Source organism: Sylvia atricapilla, chromosome 1 (assembly GCF_009819655.1).
Source record: "Sylvia atricapilla isolate bSylAtr1 chromosome 1, bSylAtr1.pri, whole genome shotgun sequence".
NCBI classification, from domain to species: domain Eukaryota; kingdom Metazoa; phylum Chordata; class Aves; order Passeriformes; family Sylviidae; genus Sylvia; species Sylvia atricapilla.
Window position 1 is genome coordinate 146,316,567 of NC_089140.1, and position 26,288 is coordinate 146,342,854.

General features: G+C 35.6%; 1 protein-coding gene across 2 annotated transcripts in view; it reads left to right on the plus strand.

Moving 5' to 3' along the window:
• KHDRBS3 (KH RNA binding domain containing, signal transduction associated 3) overlaps positions 1-24,142 on the plus strand; it is a 90,411-nt gene extending 66,269 nt beyond the window's left edge. Inside the window, exons 7-11 of one of the 2 annotated variants that reach the window (XR_010745443.1) lie at positions 751-833; positions 16,417-16,475; positions 19,803-19,952; positions 21,332-21,388; positions 23,426-24,142. Coding sequence is in view for 1 of the 2 variants with exons in the window: in XM_066336520.1 (XP_066192617.1) it covers positions 751-833; positions 16,417-16,475; positions 19,803-19,894 (234 nt within the window). In the remaining variant the exon portion in view is untranslated. Of the gene's footprint in view, positions 1-750; positions 834-16,416; positions 16,476-19,802; positions 20,413-21,331; positions 21,389-23,425 lie in introns of those variants that run through there. The other variant, XM_066336520.1, reaches the window with a different exon arrangement.
• The last annotated feature ends 2,146 nt before the right edge of the window (positions 24,143-26,288 follow it).

Sequence of the window (26,288 nt, forward strand, 5' to 3'; positions counted from 1 at the left end):
TTGATGGTAGTTCTTCAGATTTCTACAGCTCATCCTTCTCTGTGAAAACACATAATCACTTTCACTTGTTTTTATCCTGAACTTATATATGGCTGGGCTTAGTAGTTTGTTTGAACTGGTGTTCAAATACAGCACTGTTTTGGGAAGATTCTTACAGTGTATACTTAAATGGTGTGAATATGTGGAGAGAAGTAAGAAATCCTTACTTCTAGTTTCTTGTTCAGTGCTAAACTCCCACAAGTTGGAGAGTATTCATTCAGAGTAGTAAAGCTATAATTTTTATCTTATTTTACTAGTCTTATCTCTAGGGAAGTTCTTTCCTATCCAAAGTTATGTAGAATATTGAATTTATTGTCCAGAAATAGGTCAACTACCTAAGTCAATTGTACGATATTTATTCAGATGTTTTGTTTCCTGAGATGCTTCCCAGAGCTTTCATGAAGATCAGTAGCTCACTCAAACTCAAGAACATGGAGACATGAAATGTTTGTACTGTCATCTGCACAAGCTAGTGTTAACTAAAAAAATCTTTTCAAAACACATTCCCAGTAGCTTAAAATACCCTTAAAGAAGTTATGATCTAAGTTTCATAGCTAGAAGTAGTCTCAATATTAAGATTTTCCTACTTCATGGTGCACATACGGTATACATACATTTCAGGAGAGTGTTGTCTTTCACACACAGAATTAGTTACTGCTCTGTTTCTGGAGTGTGCTTGAAGTTAATATTGCATCTTTTCTATCATTTCAGGAGTATGATGATGGCTATGGAGCTGCTTATGATGAACAAAGCTATGATTCCTATGATAACAGCTATGGCACTCAAGCACAAAGGTAGGCCTCCAAATCAACTGTAACTACCTTTGAAAAATTGTGTGGTTGGCCATTGCTTTTACTTAAGAGTTTTTCAATTTCATCTTAAACACCAAGGGTATTATGAGAGAATAATTTAGAAGTAACCCCCATGTTACTTGCCTTTACTATTACGTAAGTATAAAAGTTAAATTTCCAAGTGGCTGAAAAGAAACAGAACTGGGAACTTGTAACCGTTTAAGTGATGCCAAATCCTAAATCAAAGTTTTCCAAAGTTCAGGAAATTCAGGGGAATTTAATTCAGATTCATTTTGGGAGGGAGGAGTAGGTAAGGAGAGGAGAGGAGAAAAAATGGAACTTTATGGATGGTATTAAATTTTCTGAAACACAAGTGGTTAAATTTTCTTACTACTTTTACAAAGTTGTGTTCCAATATTTTTCATGTATTTCACTGTATGAAAAATACACCTGTCTGTGATTGCTGTGAGGTGCATGAAAGGACGAAGCAGGCAGCAGGAGGTCAAGCAGGAAAGCTTCTACTTTATTTTTCTGATTCCATATAGATAGTTTTACAAACAGGCCAAGGTTGGCTACACAGGTAGCCACCTCTTTGACCTCGTGGGTGAACATCACCATCAATCATCTTTCTCCTCCTAGAGGAGAACAATGTAAACAAAAGATAATCTTCTAAAAACATACATAGTTTAGTTGAAGCTGCATGAGAACAAAATGCAAACAGTGAAAAGCAGGCAAACTTGAGGCAACACTTGTCAGGTTTCTTTACTCCTTTGTGGAACTCCTTGTGAGAAATTTGAATCTCTTGCTATTTGTTTTCCTTCTCCCACTCCATTTTCAGCAGTATTTTTAAGCACTTTTGATTTTTTATTTTTTTTAAGTTTTGCTTTCTTCGAAAGAGTCACTATTTGGCAACTCCATGCATGTGACCCAATGATAGAAGACATGCTGTGAAATACAGATGATTTCCTTTATGGGGTTTGAACTTCGTGGTAAAAATCCCACTAAAAATGTAGCAGCTTGAATGATAATCTCCGTTTCTGGGCATTTTCAATGTATCTGGAAACTGAACTTTTGTCTCACCTTCTTCTGAGTTGTAACTTATTTTCATTCTTTTACTCTCCAACCAAGCATTCAGAATTTGCTCAATAGTAGATGCTTAAATGTCTTTAACAGTGTCCTGAAATTTTATGGCAATGTTGTGACCTGCCTCTGAGGTAGGGTTACTGAGGTCCTGTTAATAAATCCTTGTGTTGAATTAAACTGAATAGTATATTAGTGGCAGATTTGTTCTGCCTTCTTCTAAATATGTCAGATTTTCAACGCAGCTTTATCTGAGCTGGAGCAGGACTATCCTCAGCAAATTTGAGAACAAAGCTGTTTACGCCTGGCATCTGTTCTGCTGTAGCATTGTCACACCCAACTGTACAGCAGTTTTGTTGTGTGAATGCATATTTTTCTGTGCTGAACAACTTAGTCAATGTGAAAAAGCTTAGTGGAGAGTTCAGGTGTCATTATTGTAGAGAACTAAAATAATGAAATTACCTTTGTGTCTGATACTTGGCTCCTACAGATTCCAAGCTTTATTAAAATACGACTTAAGAAATCTGCGCTGTACGACCTTCAAAATATGAGACTCTATAGAGTGTTACCTTTTGAGAACAGTTGCTGGTAATGGATTTTTTTTTTCCCCAAAAGACAATTGCCAAAGTAGTCCTCAACTTTTATGTTGGCAATTCTGTTCTGCCTTCTTGCCTGTACTGTTGGTAAATGGGTTTATTGTGCACAAACATTTGGACTTCATTACAAAGTCATTTGCCTGAGCCAAAATTAAACATTACTTGGATCTGATTTTTTTTTCCTACATTAAGAAGGTTTTCATGAGATTTTTTTTTTTCCTTTCCTTTCCTTTGAACTAGAATTAGGAAAAAAGCAAATCTCCCAAGGAATGAAATTGCTCTTGTAAAAGATTAATACATAAGAATATGTATAATATTCTTAGATACATGTGCAGATGCTTAGCTGTCTAGAAGGAGATAGTTCCTAAAAAGATTGCTTTCTTTTTATTTTACCTGTAGTTTCACAATACATATATTGTTAGATTTTAACCAATTTTTTACCTTCTTAATGATTATTTGACTTTTTTTCCCCTAATTTTATTAAGTGCTCTGTGGCAAAAGAAAACAAGAAATTAGTCACTTGCATGTTTCTCACAGGATAGCAACACTCATTTTCTGGAATATTTTCTGGCTTGGCAGAAAGATTTTTAGAATGGTATTGGCAGGCAAAAAGTAATAACTATAAACAGCCATCTGAGCTACCTAGACCAGCATTCCTGTCTTTAATCTGAATATCATGTAGTAGCCTATATTGCAAAACACCATTCTGTTACCACAGTGAGATACTTATCATATTTAGGTGCATTACAAGGCCTTTACTATGAAGGAAATTAGGCAAAAGTGCATTGTTTTCATAGTTTAGCCTTATAGTCTTGATTTTTTTCCCCCCTCATAAAACATGGAAAAAACCTGCTTTTGCACATGGAGAGCAGTGATGTATTTAAAATGCATCATTTGGTGACCAGCTTGTGGAAATAACTTATTTTTTCCTTCTCCAAGTTGAAAATAGTCATCTTGAAGTAATAGTATTTCTATTTCTTGTATGTCTTCTGATACTGATTCCTCTAGAAATACTGTGATATTAGTGATCCTGTGTATTAAAGAGGAAATCTGAGAAATAGCTGGTAAACTGAAAATTAGTTCTCTCATTAAATTAATTGCACTAGTTTTTAGTATATTGCTAACTTGGAGTTCAGAAACAGGGCTTAATGCTCACCAGTGTACAATGTGTGATACGGTGGAAACAGTTAAAATTTTCATTTTTGCTTTAAACATTTTGCTTATTTAGTGATTCCTCTCTCAAAGACAGAAACTTGCAATAGAACCTAAAATATCTTCAGAAATTTTTGGAGATCTCTAAGAGGTTGCACGACAGCAAATCTTGTGCTGTAGGTGCACAAGAGTGCATTCTCCAAACTCAATCTTCAGCACAACACGGTGTGACTTTCCTTTACTGCTCTTTTAACCTGGACATTTCAAGAGTAGGAAACTGTGTATTTCTGTTTGCATTAAGGTAGTTGAGACTTTGTTGTTTCTGCAAATAAATTATCCCATTCTGTGTGCTAACTGCTTGCTGGTATCAAATAGTGAGTGGTTAAAAGTCTAATGATATTTTATTTGACATTGTGTGAGACTGTCCTTCCTTGTGCCTGGCAATCTGAAGTTTGAGTTAAGACTTGCCACAGCACTAACAGAGAGAGAAGCATGAGAGTTTTCTGAGTTCTCATTTATCTCAATGCCCTGTAATCCTGTAAAAAATGTTGTTTTCCTTTAGAACATTTTATTATCCACTGTTGCTTGTTCATGCAACAAAGCCCCAAACAATGCTTCAGGATGTCCTTTAACAGAATTAATTTTATGGTCAAAAAGACTTAAAGTATCCCTTGAAGCTGTACTGTGCTTTACTGGATACCTAATTGATTTTTAGAAGATTAAATTACATGGGTTTGTTTGTTTTTTGCAGAGAAATTGTTAGATAATTTTATCAGTATGAACTGCGTTGTTTAATCAGCTGGTTAGTTTAGTCTTTTTATAAAAAACCAAAACAATCTAAAATTTAAAAAATATTTTGCAATTTTGGAAAACCAGAGGGTAGCATAGCAAATGCTTCGTAGAATCACAGAAATAGTTTGGGTTGGAAAGGACCTCAAAAATCATTTAGTTCCAACCCCCTGCCATGGGCAGGAACAACTTCCAGTAGACCAGTTTGCTCCAAACCCCATCCAACCTAGTCTTAAACACTTCTAGGGATGGAGCATTCCATCCCAAATTCTTTGGGCAGTATCTGCCAGTGCCTCACCACCCTCATAGTAAAGAATCTTTTTGTAATACCTAATCTAAATCTCTCCTCTTTTAGTTAATAGCTATATCCTTCTCCTATCACTTCAAGCCCCAATATTCAGTCAGGCTTTAGGGTTACATGATATGCACTCAAGGGCATGTTATGTAGTCAGGAATTCCTTCTTAAAATTTCTCCTATATACATATGTATTAATTTCACCTGTGCAGTTTTGTGCACCTTTTCAGGATCTTATGATAAAATATGAACTGTAATTGTGAAAGCCAAACTTGTGACTCCTGGTGTTGGTATTTACCTGTCAGACACTTGTAGACTTCTCACCAGCATGTATGCATCCTTATACATTTTAGGTCACTCTTAAAGGACTTCCCAAGCCTGTCTAGAATTGTAATTATTTACTTGGATTGATTGCAGAAAGTAGTGGGTGCTTTAATGGCCCGGTGTTAATGCTAGATCAATTTTATTATGAAAATTTACCTAATAGTATTGTGGAGGAATCAAGAGGATTTAGTTCAATCGGCATTTAAAACTGTTGTGTAAATATTTTCAACATGAAAAAAATCTAGTTATTTTAAATCTCTGAAATAGGCTTCAAATTGAGCCAAAGTGCTTTTGGTCCCTTAGTGACTCCATACATGATCTGCACAAGTGTTTGCGAGGACAATAATATGGCAAAGGGAAATGGATGCTAATAAATCAATTGTCGCTGTCAGCTCACTGTTTAATGTTCTCTAGAATACATAAGATTTATCACTGAGGAATTGTAGAATAATGGTGGTGTATGGAAACAAAGTCCACCAGGGAGATGTACTACATCATTCAGATTTAGCGCTGCCATCTGCTTAATGGCATTGAGATGACTACAGAGGTACTTATGATCAACCATTCATAGCAGTGACAGATGCTGCAGAGAGTTAACATGCCAGGGAATGAGGTTTGGTGCTGAAATCCAGATTATGTGGCAAGGTTGCTAAGAAAGGGGGCTGGGTTTGTTACCTCTCCAGTAGCATTAGAGACTTTACTGTGTGCTTTCGGGTTTACTATTGAGAGAGAATGGCTAACACAGTTACTGTAGTGCAAAATAGAATATGGACAAACCCCATCTGTCTCCTTCACACACTCAGAAGTTTCAAAGAACTTCTTTAGACTTGTCTGCTAGCATTTAAAATTGGATGCTTTTCCTAGGGATAAAAGAAAGGTTTTTCTAGGTTTATTTTTCAGTTTACAACAGAGATCAGAAGCATAAACTATAGGAGGAATGCTTTGTGTAGTTGTATGCCAGAGTCTGGTTAGGGAGAAGAATGAGTCATTTATGTAGTAATGTCATTTTGTGTTTATTATAATTCATCATTTTAAAAGTATTTTAAATCTTCAGTAAAGGTGATCTCACCCTTACTGCGTTGCAGAATTTAATCTAAATTCTAAATACAGGAAAGTGGGAAAATTAAGACTTGGAGAAAATGCTGGATTTGTTTACAATTTTCTGTGTTTTTCTGTGGTTTCCACATTCACCTAATAGTGCTATAGATTTTTCTTGGCAATGACCATTTTGCCATTGGCTTAAATAGTGTTTCTCAAATGCTCCTTGTGCCTATCTAACAATAATTACTATCACTTCCAATCTTACCAAAATGTAATAAATTCAAATCACTACAAGTTGCTTGTGAGTCTTGGAGCCACACATTTAACCTAATATGAGCTGAGGGAATTGACAAATTCTCTTTGGTATACCTAAGTTTATTCAGTGCCACTAAATTATTCTGTGGTTATTGTTGATGTGTTGGGAAGTAAGAATGGCATGCTGCAACTCTGTTAGATCATTTACTTAAATGTGTAAAAAACATAACTGCCCCTATGTTAAGTCCTAGGCATATTAAAAACATGGTGTTATGAATTATATAATTGTTCAGACCTCCAGAATGAAATAAAATTGTCAACCCAGCACCACCATGTTCACCACCAAACCATGTCCCCAGGTGCCACATCCATACTACTTTTAAGATTTTCACTGTTTCTTGGGCAGCCTTTTTCAGTGCCTGACTACCCTTTCAGTAAAGGAATTTTTTGCAATATCCAGTGTTCCTCACATGACAGAGGACCTTTTCACAACCTCCTTTCATGTACTTGTAGGGAGTGATAAGTTTCCTCCTGAGCCTCCTTTATGGTTCATTACCTTATTTACCATTTATTTCAAAAGTGACTGATTCCAGATAAAATTTCCTTGTAATAGAGAAGACTATGCACAAAACCCTGTGGTATGAATGGTTTGAGGAATTTTGTGTTTGGTAACTTGTGGTAGTTATCTAACAATGCAGAAACTGGATGCTGTGTTGAAAAGGACTTAGAAAAGCACCCTGGAATCCAGCAGTGGCCATTGTTAACTGATGCCTGAAGAATACAACTATATTGGTTTGCTAAAATCCTTCAAATCTCTAAGTACTGCTTTTTATGTTATTCCAGAGGCACTTTAGTTATAAGAGAAGCTGATTCCTAATATGCAGCTCTTGGAAATAGCTTCCTCATTTCCCACTAGGAGCTCAAGTTTTCAGGTGTTTTTTGAGACTATGCTTAGTAGTCACACAAAAGATGATGGCATTCCTGTTTAATGGGAGGATTTTCATGAGGAGCTGAGCATATGGATTTGAAATTGGCTTATGGAGATGTTGCTATTGGTATTTGAAAGTTAATTGCCAACAGTTTGTTTGTGATGCTCAGTGTTTTAAATTTACATTGTTGAGTTTGTCAGCAATCATGCATTTCCAGGATGCATAAATATGCATTATATGCAAATGAATGTCTGTTACTGTAGTTTTCCAAGATGTAATTCGCTCCATTTTAATGCTTGTAGCTGTTTGTATTTCATGCTTTGACTTAAAAATCAAATTAGTCTGCAGGAGTTTGATTTCGGGGGATTGTGCAAAGGGTTGGCATTTTGTGTTGCTGTTGTTTATGAACACCTGGTATGTGTATCAGAGTGTACTGGAGGTTATAATTCTGCAAAATAAAGCCTTAAAGCAGTAGCATAAGTAAGCTATTGTAGCTTTTGAATGAAAATCCTGGCATGTGATTTCCTGCTTAATTTATGCACTTCTATTATTAAAAGAGATTATTTACTGCAGTTTTTCAGATCTAATTTTTCAGGTTTAGATAGGTGTTTTCCTTTTAATTACATGTTGGGAGGCGACAAGGTAAACTGTTCAGAAGTGTCCCAGTAGCATAGTTTTATTTGTGAATCTAGTGTATTTTAATTTTTTAAATTGATTTACAGAATCCTGTCTGAAATTTCAGTAAAAGGAATAAGACTAAGATGGTTCAGCTGTAATCATGGAAAAAACCCAAGAATATCTCATGGTGCACTCATAAAACTGGAAAAGCTTTTTTGAATCCTCGTGGTATGTTGGTAGATGGCTTCACTGTTTGATAAATGTCAGGATTACTCTTCATCTGTACTAATTATAATCAATAAAATAATTTGGTTTTTCATGATTTTGCTATTAAATTCTACTATGTTTGTGCCTCAATATTTAGGAAACAAGTAAAAATGCTTTTGAAAATAAATTTAGAAAACTGCTAGAGAAAACTAATATGCAGGTGTTACAGTAGTACAAAAATAAGTAACATCAAATTACAAGTATTGAGGAATCAAAAGTCATTATTTCATAAAATTATATTAAATTTGCATGATTGGTTTAATTTTACTTAGGTGATTTTACAGCATCTTTAACTGGGTGATTGAGTTTCACAATATAATTAAAGAGTAGTTGGTAGGAATTTGAATTTTTTTCCCTGACTGACTGCACAAATAACAACATGAGGAAGGGAAAGGTCCAAGTGGATTTTCATCCACTTAGTCCAAAATAGGAAAAAAAAAATCATTAACGGGGAATATTTTTTAAACATGAAGTGTGGTATTGTAGCTGTTAGTGTAACTTGTAGAATCAGTCACAGTTTTAAAAATCTTAATTACATGAAGACTTTTTAAGTAATTACAGGTTTTTTTAAGAAAATAAGGTTCTTTAAGCTTGAAAGATGGAGGTAGCAAAGGGAAAGGGAAAATACCCAGTTGCCAGGCATGGGCAGGATGCTGAAGAAATGGTGCTGGATGTATGGGCTCTAGAGACAGAACACAGATAATCAATCTTACAAATTAAAGTTACTAATTTAGAAAGGACTTCCCAAATATCTCACATTATATTTAAATTTCCAGCAGTTTGATTAAGAGATCCAAAGATAAGGAAAAGAGACTACATAGTTTCTCCAGAGTAGAGAAAAGACATCTTAAATTTACATTTGCAGACTAGAGAATGACATAAAGATACAAAGATATATAGGAAAGAGGTTTTTTTTTCCTTTCATTGGTGTGGAGCGAAGAAGAAACTTCATTGGAAAGTCACACTTGGGAGCTAGTGGCTTTTAGCTGAATGAGAAATCAGGTTATATCAGTTCAGGACATATTATTTTTTGTCAGAGAACATGTTTTTGTAGATAAAGATTTGACATTGTTTTTCTGGTTGACAGTCAATGCACTTTGTCTGCTTACAAGCAGTAATTGAAAGTTGCAATTTTCTCTCTGAGTACCCTGTTTCACTTTGCTTTTCAAGGGAGAAAAAAAAATCTTGCTTCTTTCTGTTGGTAAGAAAATACCCACTTAATTGGGCAACTTAAAAATGGGACATGGTTGCAGGAAAACTTTATAATGGTCTTAATTTTTTGTCCATGTATTTTATTTCAGTAGAAATATTGAGGGCTGCAAATTGTGTTTTTAAGCATAATTTAGATATATTTGAGGTATAGATGGTAAAAAATAATGTATTAGTAACCAGCATAACCACATTTATCATGATGCAATTGTATTATAAGTGTTGTATATAAAGCACCTGAAACGTGCATGTGGATGGAAGTGGTGGAGCTCACATGAGACCACGAAATGAGTCTGTGCACTTAAATGAATTGAGTTCTCCTTACTGTAGTTGGAGAGACAAGGTTTGGACCCTGCTGGTGCAAAGGGTGTTAGGAAAGATCTTGAACATGATAAAGCTTATGATTATGCAGCCCTGAAAACAATTAAACCTAATCTTTCTTTGACCAAATGTATTCTTTGATGGCACTTAATTATTTTTGAATTACAGAAAACCAAGATGGAATGATACCTTTTCTCTCAAATGTTCCTCAGTCTCAACTGGTAAAGGCCACAGATTTTTAGAAAAGCTGAAAGTTGTACTGTTACTTCAGTAAATTAAAAAGATAAGCAGGTATGATGTATAACTTCTGGAGCGGTATTTGTGATGATGGAATGGTGATAAACCACTTGTGCACTTTTTGAGGACAATGTGTTAGAGGCAGTGTTGTCTTGTACTCCCGTCCAATCTGTGACAAGTGACATAATTTTGGATCTCTAACAGCATATGCAGAACTTCGGGGATATTCAAGAATTATCTGGAATAATATCCCAGAACTTTGCAGTATTGCAGTGAATAATCTAAGGATTTTTAACTGATATCTTTCAGATCTTCACTGTTCTCTGCTGCTTCTACTGCCCCGAGTAATCTTGTCTGCTTGGAGAGAGAGGGAAGAAAACATCTTTTACTGATGTTAATGTTGTGTCATGTCTTTTTTTCTCCATTTAGCAGCTGAAATATGATTGGTACACACCTGGATAGTTAAAGACTTCCAAGTTTAGCTTCCTGTGGTAGCAGTTCACAAGGCAGTGCTTTGCAAAGCAGACAGATGAGGTGAGGGGTGTCTGGGGCTTGGTTCTAATTCATCAGTCAAATCAAAATGTTGAATTTACTCAACTTGAGTTTTTTAGTTTTTCTACTGGTACTTTCTTAGTTAATGTAGCAAATTTTTGGTGTTTATATGGTTAGCATTTCTCATTATCAGTGATGTGTTGCTGTCTTCTTTTCATAGTTTCAAGGTAAAGCTGTAGCTCCTGCTGCTGTTCCTGAGAAACCTTATTTATACCATGTGTTTCAGTCACCTCATTGAATTGCCATTTTCCTTTCTTGTTTTGAGAGGTGGCACATGAGAATCTAGTGGGGAAAGACTGAGTGAGTTGAGACAGCAATAACTGGGCATTTCAGATAGTAAAACTGGTCTAGGCAACTGTGTAAAGTTCTGCTAGAAATACCTAGATATGTCTGTGGGTGGTAAGTAGTACCAGAATGCAGATGCCTCTGAGGACACTTCACTATTCAGAAGTGAAATTTCTCATTTCTGCTGTAAAAAAGTAATTCCAAAATAGTGATAGCTAAGGGGATCTTTGAGGAGGAACTCTGGTCCACTTTTAGGATTACAGATAATAGATCTGTTGTTTGTATGTTCCATTTGAGAGTACAATAGGCTATAATTCAAGGAAGATTGTGTAGTTTTTCTGTATTTTATAAAGCATTCACATAGCGGTCCCAGTTTTCTGAGATCACTGTCTGTTTGACAGACATAAACTGAGCTGCAGGAATAAAAAATATGTACTAAAGAAACCTACTAAGTAGCAGCAGAACTTGGCATTAACTAAAAACGTATCTTCAAAATGCAAGAAAAGATGTGTGTCTCATCTTGATACTCGGGATTTCTGCTGTCCCGCTGTAAGCGGAGTTCCAGAATAGGATGTTGTAGTGATCCACAGAAGCACTGAGAACAGCTACTCAATGTTCAAGACATTATGGAGTTATGGAAGCTTCACTGCAGCAGTTGTTGTCTTGGGCATTCTTTCTGTTTCCTTTTGACAGAAGCTTTTTCTTATCAGAAATAGCTGAGCATGGTGATCTGAGAGGAATGATGGAAAGAGGCTTATCCTTATGGAAGAGTTCTCTTCAAATGTGATCATATCAGTCAGGGTCTATATAGAAGAACTGTTTAACTAGGGAGATCCTCATTTGCTTTTTCTGTTCTGTGAAACTCTGCATGGAAGAACAGAGGGTGGTGTTTGTTGGAGCTTCCCTTGGCAAAAGAAAACCTTGGTGTTTGCAGGGGTTTTATTGTCACTTTCTGAAACTGCCCTGTTTTTTTTCTGAAGGGATCAAAATTACTTGTGATACTTGAATGAAAAAGAAAAAGGCAAAATTTTGGCCAATTTTCCCCTAATAAGCATTACTGGAAGCTGAATTGTTGGCCAAGGCTGTTTTTCATCAGAAGCCAAAGAAAGTTTCAGATCACTCGGCGCTTATACCAGGCTTGTCAGTGCTTAAGTCTGGGAATTGCCAGTAAACTAGAAGCTTTCAGTCAGAGACCTTTTAATCTTCCCTTAGCTAGCAGGCTCCCTGCCACACTGCATCTGTTTCAAACAGAAATATCATAATGGCTATTCTAAAAGATGCGTGTATCAAATATAAAGAGCTGTGGCAGTCAAATCAATTAAGTGCAATATATTTTTATTACCTTTGTGCATTTTTGAAAGTACACTTGGACTTTGTGGTTGATATGCCTGTTCTAGGATTGTCCCAAAAATAGCCTAGTGACCTCTTCTGATATGGAATTACAGGATCATTAAGGTTGGAAAAGACCTCCCAAGGCAAGTCCAGTCTTTCACCAAACACCACCTTGTGAACTAAATCACAGCTCTCAGTGCCACTTCCAGGCATTTCCTGAACACTTCTGGGGATGGTGGCTCCACGACCTCCCTCAGCAGTTCATTCCAAGGCCTGACCACCCTTCACCCAGTGAAGAAATTCTTACTGATATCCCACCTGAATCTCCCCAGTACATCTTGAGACTGTTTCCTCTCATCCTGTTTAGTTGCCTGGGAGAAGAGACTGACCTCCCCTGGAAACAATCTCCTTTCAGGGCTGTGTAGGGAGCAATAAGGTCTCCCCTGAGCCTCCTTTTCTACAGGCTTGTGGCTAAACACTCCATCTCCCTCAGCTGCCCTTCATAGGACTGCCTTTCCAGACCCTTCCCAACTCTGCTGTCCTTCTCTGGACACACTCTGGCACCTCAGTGTCTGTCTTGTAGTGAGGGACCCATGAGAGTTGGGTTGGAACTTAGTGTTCTGTTGATATCACCCCTAAGGGAATATTCCAGTATCTCTAGGCAGAATAACCTAATAGTTAATAAAGTGTAAAAGGTGAAGTTCCTTAAGACTTCACCGTCATGTCAAGAGCAGTTACTCGTATTTCGTTTTTATAAACATTTGCTCTGTTACGGTTCATCAAGACATTTTCAGAAACAAATCATCTTAGTAGAAAAGCCTGAGAAATTGAGGTCATTTTTCATAGGGCCTTTGAAGGCTTATGTTGAATACCTCTAAATTAAAGTATTTTAAGATACTTCTCGTAGTGATTCTAGAGAAATGGCAGGAAGCTTCCCAGTCCTCTAAGTTTACTAAATAAAGCCTTAGAGAAGCATTTCTGCTTCATCAGTGTTGCTGTGCTAACATCTGAGCTTGCTCTTTTCTGTCTGAAGCTTTTTCTCTTAACACAGAAAACAAGCTCTTCCCCTGGCCTTACTTACACTATTTAAGCCTCATTTCACACTTCCTCTGAACGTTGTAGGATTACTGCCCAGCCCTCAGCAATTAGAAACAACGTACTTAAAATTTATTGTTGTTTTCTAATCCTTTCATAGCATTAAGTGGTTTCAAGTTTTTATGCTGACATGGAAAATCAAAGCAATTTTTCTTTGCCATCTGTCTTCTTTCTTGTCAGCCCAAAGCCATTATGCTGGAATGGGAATACAAAAGAAGTTAAAAAGTTGGGATATAAGCAAAAGGTCTGTGTGTACAAAAGATCTGAATCACGGCAGATACTCCAGTGTTAATTGCACTTTGTACCATTTACTTGATGGTTAGGAAGTTGTTTGACAACTCAGGTATAGCATGTAATCCAATTGTTTATCCAGAAAAGTAGATGCATAGGTAATGAGGAAGAATAAAGAAAGTGGTTTCATGAAGACAATTCACATCTGAAAACAAAAGAACTCCCAAGTATGATCCTTGTCTTGGTGGGTTAAAAAAGGAAGAATGCCTGTCATGTTTTCTCCTTTTTTTGTGAAAGGAGGGAGTCACATGAGATAAAGAAGAAAATTAACTAAATTTTTGTGGGGGTTTTTTTGTTTGTTTTGTTGGTTTTTTTGTTTGTTTTTTTGTTTTTGTGTTTTTTTGGTTTTTTTTTCTATGAGACAAAATGAAAGGAAGAGGAGCAACCTGAGCTACCTGGTTAGTGAAAGGTGTCCCTGCCCATGGAATTAGGTGATGTTTGTGGTCCCTTCCAACCCAAGCCTTTCTTTGATTCTATGAAAAGACTTTTCCTTGCAAAATAAATCCATTAAGGGAAATAAAGTTTAATATTATTTAGTCAGACTGCTAAGATGTCAGGAAATATATATAAACGAGTCTAAATGTAAAATTATATACCTTTTAGCTTTAAAATAATCCTATCTACTGTCCACAGGAAGAATTATGTAATGAAGCTGGTTAAGTCTTAAGTAAGCAGCAGAAATTACTTCAACTATCTCAGTTATTGCAGTTAATGAGTTAAGAGGTACAATTTAGAAGTTCAGTGTTGCTGTAGGGTGCTTTGAGTAAGTTTGCTCTTTGTAGGCAGCTGCTTTGAAACAAAATACAATTCTATAATCTGTAAGTTCATACACAGTACTAGAATTTTCTGTAATTCTAAAAAGCTCAAAAAACCCCATTCACATGAGTCTTAGTTGTGAACACCATGGAATATTCAGACTAACAATTTTTAAATTTTTTTTTCACTCAAACCTCCTTAATACTGTCTGTTGTAATACCCTTTTCTTTCAGTATTGAAGTTTTCTTATCTGAAGCTTTGGGTTTGTTTAACAGGGAGTTGACTGGAGAATTGTTGGCATTTTTCATAGAATATGACTGAAGTAGAACAGGGAGTACTGAATTGCACTGGGCAAGTTTACATCCCATCATACCTTGTACTTTTCAGACAGATTATTAATTTTGAAGGGTTTGTCTGCTAATAAAGATGAGTTGTGGTATACTTTTAGTATAAGTAAAAGGTTCCTTCCTTTCTGATGTTTATTTGTTTTGCAGTTTGTGTGCTGTAAAATGAGTAATTTTTTTTGTTTAAAAGGTATATTAGATCTATGAAATGAGACCCTACAAAATCATTCTGACAGGATTGACAGATACAGGGATAGAGCTCAGCTGCTTTAGACTTCTAAACTTGATCACAGTCTTATAATAAATAAGTGCTACGTGGAAGGATAGTGAATGTCAGTTTTCAGTTCATTGTCAGAATGGACTTTTGTTACTGGCTGCTGCAGGGAAAAAGCACTTCTTATTCAAACTTTACCCTTATCCTGGGGTCCTCATCACCTGAGAAACCATAGAAAAAAGGTTTTGTAGAGATAATTCTTTCTGGGTCTTCAAAGTGCAGGTGGTTAATTTTTTTATTTGGGGAGCATTATACTAGCAATAAAAAATACTCGTCCAGGTTTTTTAGGTATGCATTTACACCCACCATAACTGTCTTTTTTTCTGGCGTTGTTATTTTGAGGTGTGTTTAAAACTTTAAGGGGAAAAAAAAAAAAGAAACCCAAACTAAAACACAAACAACTCAAGCACAACACAGTCTGTTATCAATTAAGAAGTAATTGTGATGTGTCATTTGTTTTATATAAATGCATTACCTGGTAATTCATGTTAAGGCTATAAATTGTCTATTTTCACTCTGATGTTTGTTTTGTTAGCAATCAATCTAATGTTAGGAACATTTTGTCAATATCAGTAATTACTTGCTAGTGATCATATATTAGTGATTTCCTCCTCACTCAAGAGATGATTCTATGAAAAGGTCTTTCCTTGCAGAATAATTCCATTAAGGGAAATAAAAAGTTTAAGAGTCTATTCATTTGGTACCATCATTACATAGAGTATTTTCCAAATCTTGTCAGCCATGAGTCTGGCTGTGCTTAGAAAGAAGAGGAAATAACTATTTAGGCACTTGCTTCTCATGTCCTACAAACTGTAAAAGACAACACGTTGCATGAAATACAGAAGCATAATGGAATGATGTGTAATAAGGGTTGTTCTTCAGTTTCTATTCACGGGTCTTAATACAAATATAAAAACCATTATGAAATGGATGATTGTTTTAGGCCATGATTATGGTATTCATCCATACTTTTAAGTTCTAATGACTACAGATTTTGGCTCTTAACAGAGTTCCTACTGTCATTTCTTCCTGTTAAAATGATAGCCTTTATATACGAGTTCTGTCATGTTTTGAAGACACTGGAACTTGTACAAACACAGCAGCTGTATAACTCTCCAATCACCAGATAGTTTGCCCTTTATTGTATTCTTTTCAGTGAATTTGAAGATATAAAAGCAAAATACTAGGTAGCAATAGGTAATGAAAAGGAAATTTTAATCAAATTAATTGCTTTAATACCTACATCTCTATTTTTTTCATTAATGCTTGTAAGATCTTTAACTTTCCCAACTATAATTTTAAATGGAAAGTTCCCATGTCCATATTTACAATGTGTATGAGTAGCCAAATGATGAAAAAAATCCTAATTGAAATTACATCTAGTTTCTAATTAATAAACAAGAAGGACCTCAGTTGTCACTGTCACATGGATACTTACCTTCCTTAGACCATGTCCTATGTCCTTCAAGCTTTCGTTTCAGAGGTAGAATCTATAATAACTATGTTTTCTTTCTTGTTCTCCCCACACCCCTCCTGCCCTGCAGTGGAGCAGATTACTATGACTATGGCCATGGACTGAGTGAAGACACCTACGACTCCTACGGTGAGTGATTTTATGAGCTCAATCACTGCAGCAGCAGACTCTTGGAAAAAAAAAAAAAAACCATAATGAAAGGATAATTTCCACGAGGCAAGGCTTAGTCCTGCAGCAGGTAATGACTGCTCAGGGATTCCTGAGATGACACAGAGCTATTTGTGTGCTTATTGAGAAAAATGCCCTCTGTGGTCTGTTAGCTAATGCAGTCATGGGAAACTAAAACCAAAAAAGTAGATAAAATAAAACGTAAATCATGATTCACACAGCCTTTTCATGTCACATTCAATGAGATTAAGAAAAAAAATGGGGATGAAGGACCTTTTGCCAGGAACTTTTGGCTGCCAGAAACAAATGCTTCTGGTGTGGCACAACTTACATTGAGACTTGGTACAAGGTAGGAATCTGCTGAAGCTCCCAGCTGAAACAAGGCCTAATTGAGTGTGGTTTAGCCTTGTATGATCCTTTTGGTTTAGTTCATTTTCATGCATCAGTCTTGGGAAATCAAGCAGGGAGTCATTATGTAAAGGTTAGGGAAGTACTTTGGGTAGCTAATAGACATGAGGGCAGTGGGTTACTCTGAACAGAGACAAAACAATGCATAATGAAGCAAAAAAAATGGCAGTTGTAAAGATCACTTTTTTTTTTTTAATACAGAAACATGATAGTGACAGGTTTAATTAAAGAAATCTGCTGCGGGTTAGAAGCATAAAGCATTTTAAAAGGCACCTTTGCTTAAGGGATAAATGCTAAGTCATTTGTCTAGTCTCTGGCTAGAGATCAGAGAAATACCATCTAGGTCTCTCACATCTCAAACATTTGAGGGTTGTTAGTAACCTGTGTAAAAGTTGTGATTCTGAGTAATGAATGCTTCAATGACTTCAGAGGTCTGCTTGAAATTTTCTGAGGTCTATTTCTTTAACTCCATGTGGAAGTGCTTCCTGCATGAAACTAAAATGACCTTAACTAAGTTTTGATAAATGCACCTAATGCTGTAGTTTGCCCAATCTGCTTAAACTACTTGTTTGGCTTAAGGAGAAAGTTTGTCAAAAGAAGAGGTCACTTGAAATTCCTCTGACCCCAGCACTCTGATTTGGTGTTGATAGATATATAGCTTAAATCTTTATTTCAGCATTAAAATAAACTGTTTGCCATTATAAACCTGATATTTCTAAGACTATTTCATTAATGCAAAATTGATGGGGGAAAAATGTATGAAACTGCTTAATGTAGATAGACTGATGGGAGCAGATATTGATTGTGGTATTTAAGGTTGAAAATACGGATTTTTCATTGGTTTTGGATTTAAAATTTGTTTTCTATTTATCGAAGCACAGCCACTCAGAATATTAAATGATGTATTTATTCAAGTTGAGAGAGACTATAAATACCTTAAAGAATGATCATGGGTTGCAGCCACTGTACGTTTTGCACATATAAATAGTTCTACACTTCATTTCTTACATATATCCCTTAAAAGCAGAGTTAAGAGATTAATAACCATCTTCACTATATGTAAACAACATTAGATGCCTCAAAATAAGTAACACTCCTAGTGAGCAGGTAGTTGTCTAGTTCTGGCCAGGAGGAGATTTAGATTCCCAGGAGGTATCTGAACTCATCCTGAGAACCTCAGGTCACAATCCAGAGGGTGTAGAAAGAATATCAGTGTTTTTAGGATTTGGAGCACCTGAACAGCACCAAAATGAAAACTGAGAATGGCAGCAAAATGAAACTGAGTAAGATGACTCTTTGCCCTGCTGATTTGATCAACTGCTTGAAAAAGAGCCAAGTATTCCCCTTAAACTGTAACCAAGACTTCTCTTTTCATTTGAACAATTCTTGCAGCAGTGTTTAAAAGCTAGGATATTTTTAATTCCTACCCTTCAATCAGGGTCTTTTTCTTTTTTTAATATATATTATGCTTTCTGTGTGATGAAGAAGCACAAGAGATTGTTACCAGATGCCCATAGAAATTGCCTGAGGTGAAAGTTTAATTCTTTCAGCTTTACACCAAATTTGAACTTGTTCCTTTTACCTCCTAGGCAATTGTCCTCACCATCTATGTATGATTTATAGCCTGGACTCTGCAGGCAGCCACCTACCACCTACATTACTAAAAAGTAGTTAGGATGAGGCTTCTGCAACAGGATTGTGAAACCCTTGACATATGGAATCCTTGTCATCTAATTTCAGATGTCTCATGTCAGAGCAAGTTACCTCAGCATTCAAAGTGCAGGGTTCTTTGAGTTTTTGGGGTTTTTTTGGTGATTTTTCTTTTAAATTATTATTATTATTGACTAGAAAGACAGTGATGTCTACATTTTATTCTACCATACATTTGGATTCTGCCTTTAGTGTCTGGATTGTATTGGGTTCACTGGAGCACCTGTCTGTTTAGGGCAGGGCAGTTCTGCAAAAATAAGTATGGAAACACATACACTGTTTTAAGGTGTGTTTACTTTTGGGGTTTATTTTTGGTGCTGCCTTTTTTATTTTTGTTCTTCCAGATGTGACACAGTACTCTGATATGCTTGCATCATTAAAGTGCACCTAAGTACTGTTTCTTTATACTCTGTGCTCAATCCTGTGTTTTCACTTTTGCAAGTGCCTGGCACAGTAGGTCTGACTCCCATTTAAGATAATAATTTTTTCTACTTTTTAAAAATATTTAATACCATTAAAAGGTGGTAGGATTATGAGTCAATAAATAGAGCATAAACTTTTCTACAAACTTGCTTTATAGCTAAAATATATGGTTCAAACAACCAGTGTTCCTTGTCCTTTTAATATTTTTTTTAACCTGCCTTCCTATTTCTTGCATTTCAGAGAAGGTGTATGTTTACCTCCAGAGAAAAGGGATATTGGCCCTAGGATGTTAAACGCCACAGTTGTTTGTAGTGATACTTGAGGCTTGGTTTGCGTGTTTGAATTAGGCCTAAATTGGCACTGATGCAGAGAAACTTACTTCTGAGGGCAGCTTATTTCCTTATACATAATTCATACCTTCCATTCATTTCATCCCATTGCAATTACTGGTGTGTCTGCTGCGAGAGCTGACATTTCAGTGAATTTGCAACAAGCAAGTCCAGCTGAATTTCCACAGTCGTAAATACCTTTGCCATTAGCTTGTCATGTTCCCAGCTCCTGTGTGCTGAGAAATCACTGTGGGATAGCTCAGATAGATGTGCTGTGCCCAAATTTTTTGTTTCGAGTGTTAAATCTGTACACCTTGGTTTCTGTTAACAGAATGTGACTGTTTGATTCACAGATAAAAATTACATTCGGTATCTGAGAATGTTGGAAGGGCTCTGACCGTATTTTCTTTCCTTGCAGGGCAAGAAGAATGGACCAACTCACGACACAAGACACCTTCAGCAAGGACAACAAAAGGAGTCTACAGAGACCAGCCATATGCCAGATACTGATTGTACTGTCTGATGTTGTGAAATATCCAATCTCCACCAGTCCTGTATACTGTTCAAAGTAATTTTTTCTATGAACAATCCCTTTTTATTAACTCAAAGTGCATAAAAAATCTGAATGGATGGACTGAACTTAAAACATTTGTTGAAAGAACAACCTGGACAGAAAGATATGTAAAACAAGGAACTTTGTTATTTCCAAACTGTGTTTGAAAAAATAGGTGATCAAAAAAATAACCTTTGATTAACTAGTGTTAAACAAAAAATAGGTTTACTAAATACGTTAGTCCATTCTTTTTAACATAAGCGTAACCTTTTATTTTAAAGGTTTTCAACAATTTAGTTTTTAGCTTTTTATTTTCAGCCATTTGCTAGATTTTCTCTTTGCAAACATGCGTAAAAAGGGAAGCAAACTACAAATGCGAATAATGTGGTATTTTGTAACTCAAGTCTTGAAATGTTCTGTAGTGTTAAGCAAAGTTTTACCCTTGCTTGATACTAAATAAACTTTTGAAAGAAAATCAGTGTGTGTGAGATTAATTTTATGCTTTATCTTATAATAAAACTTCATAAATAGTAGTAAACAGGGAGAACTGTTTAACAGTGGTCAGCATAAAAGGCTCATATTAAACATTGTGCAACTTCTTTTAAAACAAAATGGTTTAAACCTAAATGTATCTCTCTATATACTCACAGTAGATATAAATGCTGTTTAAAATATCCAAATGGTATGGATCTTCTTGAGTGCCACATTAAATCAAAATACTTTTGTTAAAAAATTGTTTAAAATAGCTAATGAATTTTCTGGAAAAAGATGTTACTAGTTTTCACCTTGTTGAGCATTTTTTCACTAGTGCAACTTTGGAATTTTTATGAGAAATTTGGTACGTTAATGACCACCTCGCTCCGTGCTGGAAGCAATAAACACAAAGCTTTTAAAGACTTTCTGACTTGACTAATTGAGGTCGCTTTCGTCAGAGGCAGAGGATGTGTAACCCTTAAAACGGTCTTCATTTGCAAAGGTAAATAAATCAAATAAGATTTTAATCTCACTTAAGTTATCTTAATATAACCAATAAAAACAGGGAGGCTACAACTTAGAAAGTGTCATTTTAGAATGTAGGAAAGACTTGTGAGGACACCTAAATTCTCATTTTAAAACGTTTAATTGGTATTAGTCATCTAAAAAGCCTTAGCTTAGTTAGTTAAATTTGGACAAACTATTCCCTATTAAACAACTGTAAAACCTCATAACCAATAGTTTGTAATATATTATTTTTCCATAAATTCTAGTAACTTAAACATAGCAAATGTTATCTAAAGCTTTTTTTAAGCATTGTTTATATTAATTATAGTTTGATTTACATTGTTTTCTTTAATTTTTATTTGGAATGCTTTGAAACTTAGTAAAAACATCTCTTCTTTTTTCTCTCTTGTCAGGAAACTCACCTCCTTGGACAGCCAAGAGAACAAAAACCCTAATCTTCTGATGCTTTGGTAGGTATCTTTACTCATCTGTGAAATTATTAGATAGATAACAGAACTTTTGGTCAGGTCCTTAATTCTGCACAAAACTTTAAGTTAGGTGTCACTGTCTGTGTTCAGTTCTGGTAGGAAAAGTAATAGTTTTAAACTTTCAGTAATCAGGACCTTAAGCTGTCACAGTGTGTGGACACTCCCCTGGCACTTTATTGAAGGGTGTGCGTAGCTTTGACAGCATCTCAAACAATTAAGTGTTTGATTGCACAGAGGAAGCTGAAGAAACCAAATGTAATTTGATGTTTGTAGTTTTCAAATAGGAATTTAATCTGATCAACAAACATGTCTAAAATACAAAAAATACATTTTTGTAATCTGATTTTCAAAGCCAAGCATTTCTGCACAAGTAGCAGACTGATTTCTGGCATTAATTGAAGGAAAACAAATCCATTAAGAAACATTAGCTAAAGAATTGCTGGCTCTACTGTTTCTGGTCAACTCAATATATAACGTAAAAAATAATCTAACTGTATTTATGCTCAGATGGTATATATTTTAAATAAAACAGATTTTTTTCTACTTGGAACAGTAATTCTTCCTGCTAACCTCATGATCTCAGTGCTTTTAGTTGACAAGGCTCAGATAAATAGAGCTCTATACTGTGAAATATTGCATAAGTTGCACTGCCTCTATGTACTGCAGTAAATTTAAGAGGCTGCTGTCACAGGCTAAAGGAACCTTTTGTACATACAAAATGGCTTTAGAACTGTTATGAGCATTTTAAGGGCTTAAATCAAAGGACTCTAAGAGTAGGAGAGCTTGAAGAAGATTTCTCCCCTTTGGGGCTCAGAGGACAAAGATTTAATACCAGCTGCTAGAATTGCTATGGCAAAACTGAATATATAAATACCCTTTAAAAATATTTATAACAATTGGCACACTCTCTCCTTCTGGTCACATCTTAAATCACATGATGAATTACATAGCAACTGTTCATCTGCAAACATCATGTATTATATTTAATAAACAGAATGAAACCTCAGGGGTTGAAACTAGAATGCCTAGTAGCAAGGATGGCTAGTAGATAAATAAGTGAATCAGAAGTGGTTTCAGTGTTCTGTATTGTTTATCCAACTCTTTTATTTAATGCCATATTTTCTTACTGCCTCCAGCATGGAGGATGAACGTGTGATCAGCATGTGTGATTTGTGCCACTGCTCTGCTACTCTGCCCTGAAGTCCTAGTGAACCTTAACTTGTTTTTGGTTCCTTTTGGGCTGGGAAAATGTGTCTCCCTGATAATAGAGGCTCACTCCAAGTGCACCACTGAGTGATTATCATACGAATTAAGTCTTCCTTCATTGCTCTACATTGATACATCTTATTTCTCCTAAGAAAATGTGTTTCTATGCCTCTTAAAAAAAAAAAAAAAAAAAAAAAAAAAAAAAAAGTTGTATCAATTTTCATGTCCTATGTGTGCACAATAAGCTACATCAGTTCAAACAAATGGTGTTGAATATTCTTCAAAACTGTATTTTTGCAGTGCAAAATTTAGCTTGGCTTTTCCTCAAATAACATGCACTAGCATTGTTCTACTATTGCATTTCTCTTGTGGGTATTTTTCTTTTTCTGTTGAGTAGTCTCTTAAATGCATTTGATTTTGAGCAGAGGGAAAAATAATCTAAAAAGGTCTCTAAATGAAAGAAAATCAATGTAGAAGGCAGCCTTTCTTCCATTGTGACAAACTCAGAAGTTTGTTTTCATTCTAATAGATTTTTGCACTCTGACACTGGACTGTTACTGTATGTTATTGGTCAAAAAGTAATGTTAATGGTCATAATTACTCATATCAATAATTTTCCTTTATTGAATCTTTTTATAAAATTTCCACTGAATTTCAATGATAGCAGTTTCTGCAATGCTTGCCTAGATCTACATACATTTATTACATGCATAGTTGTCTGATTCCTCTACTTACAGTCTGGCAGGCTTCAGAAAATTCATGATTTCTAGTCTCAAGATATATACAAATGAAGTGTATTTTGCTCTTTTTCAGGGACTTCTGCCATGTTAATTATGGACTGTTTAGAGCACTGGACTTACCCGTGTGCTCAGACACTGATGAGACCGAGTATCAAAATCCTGCTCAGCATTTCTTGTATGAAAGCCTTAAAGTGTATAACAGCATACACTTTTTAAAATAATTGTATATTGAAACTCTTAACTGTATAGTCATGCAACAATGTTTTATTTGGAGCTCAATAAAGAATTTCCATCTAAGTTCCTGTTACAAAGCAATAATGCAACCTCCCATTCTTTAGTGACTCTTTTTCGCCTTATACAGCAAGTGTAAGAGAGTGTGTGAAGTCTCATGACTAGAACTTAAATGCTTTTGGAAATAGCTTGTCTAATGTATGAACAACATGGATAAGTCAACATGAAGATTGGTGTTTTCTGCTGAAGCTTTTATTAATAGCTAATTGTAAACAAGTCTGCTCCAGACAAGACTCTTGGGTAGAAATAATGCTCCAGCTTCCATTTCCTCCAAAAACTTGTATAACAAGGTGTTTAATCCCTGTCAATTATACTATGCTGCTTATTCTCTTTCACTTGGTGTTTGATGCATAGAAATCTTTTCTCTAATACGCAGTCACAGGTTTTCTAGTAGTAGAGTCTTGGATGAGGCTTTTACACCTTGATAAATCTTGTATCCAACAGTCAAGTTTCCTCAGTGCTTTTTGTTTTATATTAATTGTGATTGTGATAATTTGTAAAGAAAATAAAGTTCTGATAATTTATTTTCTTGTGTTCTTTTTGATAAATACTGCTTTCAAGGCATGTGTGCCTCGTTCATCAATTATGGTTCCATCAGATGCATTTTTCTTCACTGAATCTCAATTTATTGCAAACAAAAGCATATTTCATTCTGTGATGTTGCTGTTTTGAACATAGACAATACCAGTTGAGAATTTCACATCAAATTCTGCCTCTTCAACAGGTTTTCATAACTTCTAATCCATATACTGACTACTGAAAAATAGCTTTGAAGTTGTGGGGATGTGGATAAAAATAAGATTTCCTATTAACTGTGGTACCAATCAAATTATCTTGAGTAAGGCAATTTTTAATATACTTAGAAAACTGACCATTAAAATGTCTGTATTTTTTAACCTCTGAATATTTAAGGTGATTTTGTCAGTTAATCTCACCATCGGGAGAGGTTTTCCCTGCCTTCATCTCTCACTGTGCTAAAACTGCATTTCTAAACTGTTTTCTACAGCCAGCAATAGTAATTATTTAAATAAGTGAAAGCAAAATCAAGAAAAAACTTCTTTGAATAAGCAAAAGAGATATATAATAATGATTCCTTCAGACTGACAGGCAGGACCCTCTGGTGTGGAACAGCACCTGACCAAGTATAAAAACTGTATATAGATACTGTGTGGGGAATTTAGATAAGCAGAATGCAATTTTACTTTCTGTAATTTGGACACCAGGACTACCAGCACAAGCTCATTTGAGAAGTGCTATGAACTACTCAGACAGTTAAGTATCACCTTCCACTCTGGAGTCATGCACAACAGGGCTGCTTAATGGCAATGCTAAAATAGTTTGCTAGTATGACTTATCATGTGACTATCGAGGCTATCTAGCAAATGTGGTTTTCTGGGGACTTGTCTGATTGCTGAGTGGCCTAACTGGAGCCACTGGGGTCTGGTCAAAGTGGGCTGGCTATGGCTATCCAGCTGTTGGGGTTACAAGTACTTTGCTTTGTTTCACCAAGAGTTTAAGGACTCCTTGCAGCCTGGACTTCAAGCCCTTCCAACCCAAACCATTTTCTGATTCTGTCTCTCCATTTTTTCTGGGTTTTATAATCACTAGATAAAAATCTAAGTTTTTGTGATTGTGTTTTTAGTGAAATCTTGGTCTTGTTTGTCACTCATTTCAAGAGCACATGTGCAGTGCAGCCTTGTGCTGCCACAGTGATGCTACACTGTGGGACAGTTCTGATGCTCTGTTCCCCGGTCTCAGTTATAGGTGACACCAATTTACTTCAAAGGTTTTGAGGAATGACATGAGCCTGCTACTTTGAATGACATGTCTAGTCTGCATCACAGCCTTTCCCATTGTGTCTGCTCTTTTAAGGATGACCCCACTTTGAGGTACATAATACCTCAATAATAAATAATATATCTATGAAAAGATGCTTGTTCCATGACTATGAATTAAAACATACTTTGAGGTCAGACACCTTTCTAAGTAATGTTGAAGAACATACATTCCATGTTGTAACTTCATCCTTCTGGTAATGAAGGAACTGAAAATTTGAAGATCAGAATGCAAAGCTCAACTTAAAATCCATATATAATGATTTGGTATAAATAAAATCAAATCTGTTCTGCTCAGATTTCCACACACAGAATTTTGCGATCTTTTTAAAGCTATTTTAGCTGTTATAATTGGATTTCTGTAGCAAGTTCACAAATGTGTGCTAGAAGGCCAAATTTGTAGAATTTCCAGGTTTCCAATATCTGTGAACATCAGCATTCCTGGCAGCTGCAGTAAATGTACACCAAGAATCTAAATATCTTTGACTTTACAAGTTTATGAAAAAGACTAATTGGATGAAGGGGCTGAGAATTGCTTTCACAAGCTCAGCAGTTTTGTCTAAGCTGCATTTGTTTAATGGGAAGAAAAACCCCTTTGGTAATTATTGAAGGTATTTAGTATTAAAGCAGATACTGTGAAGATAAATGTTTGTGCAGCCTCAGATATTTTATTGTGCATTGACCCTTGTCTTCAGGCAGGCTTTCCACATGATTGCAAGTCAAGAGAACATCTCTGGCAAACCTGGATTTTAAAGATGTTTAAGCTGTAGCCAAGGGCCAAAATAAAGCTGCTTTGCTGCATAGTTCTTT